At 51.1% G+C, this 5,372-nt stretch overlaps 1 protein-coding gene across 1 annotated transcript; it reads right to left on the bottom strand.

The window, feature by feature from the left end:
* Positions 1 to 454: 454 nt before the first annotated feature.
* LOC106696099 (reticulocalbin-3-like) lies at positions 455 to 4,806 on the bottom strand (the record flags this gene model as incomplete). The annotated part of the gene is made up of 2 exons (XM_023749435.1): positions 455 to 678; positions 4,606 to 4,806. Coding segments are annotated over 2 exons (309 nt in total), but the record flags the coding sequence as incomplete, so codon positions are not given.
* Between the last annotated feature and the right edge of the window lie 566 nt (positions 4,807 to 5,372).

The raw sequence follows: 5,372 nt of genomic DNA, 5'->3' as shown, positions 1-5,372 counted from the left end.
AGGCAGCCAATCAATGGTTCTCTCTCATCATTGATGTTTCCATCTCTCTCTCCCTCCCCCTTCCTCTCTGAAATCAATAAAAATATATTTTAAAAATCAATGGAAAAATACCGTCGGGTGAGGATTAACAACAACAGAAAAACTTAACAATTCCATAGTCAATAGCTTTCCCCTTAACTAATTTCTTTGCCCCCGGACAGCAAGGACGGAGGCAGGTCCTATTCCAAGCAAATGCAGCCCGGGCCCTGTTCCTGTAGAAACTCCGGACCCTCCCAGGAAGGCACCTACTGTGTGACAGTCTCTGCTGCATCCTCGGCCACTAACACGCAGTGTGTCCTGGTCCTGGCCCCCAGTAGGTGCTTGGTAATGTGTCCCTTGGTCTGGCATACAGAGGGTATCCCATAAATGTTTCCCGGGCCTCGCCCAGAGTAGGCATTTGATAAAGATTTGCTGGGGGCGGGGACTGGCACATAGTAGGCGCTCAACAAATGTTTGGTGGTGGAATGAACCCAAGCAGCGCCCCTGCCTCTGTTCTCTGATGGGAGATCATGCATTGGGCTGCCCCCCGGGCTAGGAGGGGACAAGCGTCCTCAGGGACAGACTCAGGGCCCACTCACCGATATATTCGTCCACTTGGATGTAGCCATCTTTGTTCTTGTCCAGGTCCTCCAGGGTTTCCTGGGGGAGAAAGAGGCATTAGGGCTGGACCCCTGGGGTCAGGAGGTGAGGTTCTCTCAGGGGATCTCATTGGGGGTGGCTCGGGGGGGCCAGGCCTTGGAGCAGAGCAGTCTCGACAGGGCATTACTGTCCCCAAGGGCATGCGGGAAATTCGGGGGCTTTCTGGGGTGCCACGATAATGCAGGCCCCACCTGCACTTAGTGGGGGGGAGGGGCCGGGACCCAGGTGTCCTGATGCACAGGTTGGTCCACACAAGAGCGATTTTGCATCCCTAACTTTCTCATGCCCCAGCCCACACTCTCCAAGGGCAGAGGCCTCTTTCCCTTTAAAAGGCGGAGTCTAGCCCTGGCTGGTTTGGCTCAGTGGATAGAGCATCGGTCTGCAGACTGAAGGGTCCCGGGTTCGATTCTGGTCAAGGGCACATGCCCCAGGGTTGCGGGCTCGATCCCCAGTGCGGGTGTGCAGGAGGCAGCCGATCAATGATTCTCTCATCATTGATGTTTCTGTCTCTTTCTCCCTCTCCCTTCCTCTCGGAATAAGTAAAATGTATTTAATAATTTTTTAAAAAGGCAGAGCCTAGACACCAACTCAGCTGGCGTACTCTTTGACACACTTTCCAAACCTCTGCTCTCAGCTTTTTTCCCTTCACTTCTTGAGCAAACAGCTTCCGTTCCTCATTTTCGCATTCACACTCACTCCCTGACACTCCAGCCTGTCCTCTAGCAAAGGCGAGCTCCAACGTTTGAGGGTTGAGAGATGAAACACAGGATTCTCAGTTACATTCGACTTTCCCGGGAACAACAAACCATTGTTCGGTATAAGTCTGTCCCGCACAATATTTGGGATCTGCTTGGAGGACAGGAGGCTGAGTGACTTCAGTTTCAGATATATCTTTTTTTTTTTTGGTAAACGTATGTTCCAAATAGTATGTGAGATATACGTATACCAACCCCAAATACCGTGTGGGCTATGCTTACACTAAAAATGTTATTAATTTTGTTATAAATTCAGGTGTAATTGAGTGCCCTGTGTTATTTGCTAAATCTGACAACTCTAAAACACATGCTGAGGTTCTTGCTGGTTATTATAAGTGGCTTTCCTTTAGTTCCTCTTTTATAGAACAATTTGGGCCAATAGTCATGTTTTGAAATCTGCGCATGGGGAGGTTACGCTCACCGTCCACGGATGTGAGTGAGGACAGCAGGGTTTAGACTAGGGCTTGGCAAACTTTTTCCATAAAGGGCCAGATCCTATATAACAGTGGTCGGCAAACTCATTAGTCAACAGAGCCAAGTATCAACAGTACAACGATTGAAATTTCTTTTGAGAGCCAAATTTTTTCAACTTAAGCTATATAGGTAGGTACACTGTTATTAACTTAGTTAGGGTGCCCCTAAGCTGGTCTTTGCTAAAAACGTCCTCAATCTGATTGAGGTACGTTCGCTGAGGTCGACCCCTTTCAACTCTCCCATCCACACTCGTCTTGCATACTCGTTTCGTCTATCTCTTTCCGAAAACCGACTTCTGTGCATGGGCCACGAAGTTTCAATTGCACTGTACGTGCGCGCCTGCACGTGGTATTTTGTGGAAGAGCCACACTCAAGGGGCCAAAGAGCCGCATGTGGCTCGAGAGCTGCGGTTTGCTGACCACTGCTATATAATAAAAGGCTAATATGCAAATTGTCCAAACGGAGAAAAGACTGGTCACGATGACACACACTGACCACCTGGGGGCAGATGCTCAATGCAGGAGCTGCCCCCTGGTGGTCAGTGTGCTCCCACAGGGGGAGCACCGCTCAGCCAGAAGCCGGGCTCATGGCTGGCAGTGCAGCTGTGGTGGTTGGAGCTTCTCCTGCCTTCACCTCCACGGCAGCGCTAAGGATGTCCAACTGACGGCTTAGGCCTGCTCCCTGGGCCTAAGCCGTCAGTAGGACATCCTCTGAGGGCACAGGTCAGGCTGAGGGACCGCCCTCCCCCCCAGTGCCCGGATTTCGTGCACTGGGCCTCTAGTAGTAAATATTTTTGGCTTTGCCTGCTGTACAGTCTCTGTTGAACTGACTCAACTTTGCAGTTGGGCATGTGTAAGCAAATGGGCGTGGCTGTGTTACAATAAAACGTTACTTGCAAAAACACTCTGTGGGCTGGATTTGGCTACAGGTTCTAGTTCACTGGACATGGGTTCTAGTTTGCGGACCCCTGGTTGAGGCCATGGATTCAAGGGTCTAGGTTCAAATCCAGGCTGTGCCACTTCTCATCTGGGGGATCCTGGGAGAGTCACCTCTTTGTACCTAGATATCCTTATCTGCAAAACAAAGGTGACAGGCCACCACCATAGGGCTGCCACGGACAATTAAGTTGAGGTAATGGGGCTTGTCCCGCCCATATGGCTCAGTGGTCAAGCATCGGCCTATGGACCTGGAGATCATGGTTCAATTCCGGTCAGGGCACATGCCCGGGTTGTGGGCTCGATCCCAGTGTGGGGCGTGCAGGAGGCAACCGATCAATGATTCTCTCTTTCTCTCCCTCTCCCCTTCTTCTCTGGAATCAATAAAAAAATATCTAAAAATGAAAAATAAATAAATTGAGGCAATGTGCCCTAGCTGGTGTTGCTCAGTGATTAGAGGAGTGATGGCGAACCTATGACACGGGTGTCAGAGGTGACACGCGAACTCATTTTTTTGGTTGATTTTTCTTTGTTAAATGGCATTTCAATATATAAAATAAATCTCAAAAATATAAGTCTTTGTTTTACTATGGTTGCAAATATCAAAACATTTCTATATGTGACATGGCACCATAGTTAAGTTAGGGTTTTTCATAATGCTGACACGCCGAGCTCAAAAGGTTCGCCATCACTGGATTAGAGAATCGGCCTGCACACAGAAGGGTCGCAGGTTCAATTCCCGGTCAAGGGCAGGTACCTGGGTTGCAGGTTTGATCCTTGGCCCCAGACAGGGTGCTTGCGGGAGGCAACCGATCCATGTGTCTCACATCAATGTTTCTCTCTCTTTCTCTCTTTCTCTCCGCCCCTTCCCACTCTCTCTAAAAATCAATGGAAAAAATATCCTTGGGTGAAGATGAACAAAAAATGAATAAAAATAAATTGAGGTAATGCAGGTAAAGGTGTTAGAAGGGTGCCTGGCACACAGAACATGCTCAGTCAGGGTTTGTAGATAATCTTACTTGGGGAGATAAGGAGGTGTTACCCAAAGAGGGACATTGAGCTTGCAGGCTGGGGCAGATAAGAGTTAATCCAGCTCTCCTCTCCGATCCCCAGGGTCCAGCGTTCCGAATCTGTAACTATGACACGTGTGTCTAAAACCCTTAAGGAGCATTTATCCAGGCCCCTACAGGCATGAACTCACCTAGTCCCTATTACCACCCTAGATAGGGACCGTTATCAGCACCATCACTTTACAGATAAGGAAGTTCAGGGCCAGAGAGGTTAAACCACTTGCCCCAGGTCACACAGCCAGGACAGCAGGGCTGGAACTGGAAACCAGGCTCTGGCCTCAGGGCACTGGACCCTGACAGCTTTGCCACAGACCCTCAAAGAAGCATGGCCATGGAGACATGAGAAAGGGGTTACCCCTGGGAACGGGCCTGCGGGCGACAGGCTAGGGACATGGGAGAAAAGCAGATTGTTCACCTTTTTTTTGCATCTTTTGGGCGTTTAACCACCTCAATATGTTACCTATTTGAGAAATACACACAATCACACTTTTAAAGTAGTTTGTGCAGCGTTAGGCGCGGCAGGAGTGGGTACAGATCCTGTCACTAATGGTGACACTGGGGGGTCAGGGTGGGATGGGAGATGTCACCCCTCCACTGACCGGCCCTTGTGGCCTGGGTTTCCCGGGGAAGGTGCCAGGGGGACCAGGGGACCGGAACTCCCGAGGGAAGCGCTGGCAGCCGGCCCTCACTCACAGCCACCACGATGTCCCGCATGTGAGGGAACTCCTCCGGGTGCAGGAAGGCTGTCAGCTCCTCCCGGGTGGCCATCGAGTCCCCGTCCTGGTCCGCCACCCGGAAACGCCGCTCGTCGCGCGCCAGCATCTTCTTGTAGGTCTCTGCGTCCTCCACGTCGTGGAATTCCTCACCTGGGGAAGGAGGAGTGGCTGAGCTGTGCTTTCAAGGAGGTACCAGGTGCGCTCGCTGGAGAGCAAGACAAAGGGATCGAACTGGGGGGGAGGGGGGGGGAAGCGGGGGAGACGGGCAGGGCAGGCAGACCTCCACTGCATTCATCATACACAATACATACTCATTATTTGCATATATCTGCTACCTTGCAGTCAGAGCTGATTAGATGCTAAGCTCTTTAGCTACAATATGGGGCATTGAACCCTCACAAAGAGGGAGCAGAGTTCTTCAGCTTATTCTCACTTTGTGAAGGAGAAACTGACGCCCAGAGAGGACATAACTCCTCCAAGGCCTCACAGTCGGGAATGATGGGCTCTGAGTTCACACTGGCTCTCGGGCCCCCCAGTCATGCTCCGATGCAGTCGGTTATACTGCCTCAGGCTGCTGGGCAGACAGGAGGGGAAGGGCACCTTCAGAGGGAACAGAATGTGCGGAGTGCGGAGGTTTGAAGAATGTGGTGAGTTTGGGGAAGTGGCAGATCCGTTTGGCTGGGGCGGAAAATGCAGAAAAACAAAGCTAGAGGGTAGGCCAGGTGGGGCTGAGGAGCTGGGACT

The sequence above is a fragment of the Myotis lucifugus genome, unplaced genomic scaffold, assembly GCF_000147115.1.
Source record: "Myotis lucifugus unplaced genomic scaffold, Myoluc2.0 scaffold_8977, whole genome shotgun sequence".
NCBI classification, from domain to species: Eukaryota; Metazoa; Chordata; class Mammalia; order Chiroptera; family Vespertilionidae; genus Myotis; species Myotis lucifugus.
Note: the sequence above shows the minus strand (reverse complement) of the source record. Positions and strands in the feature narration are given on the sequence as shown.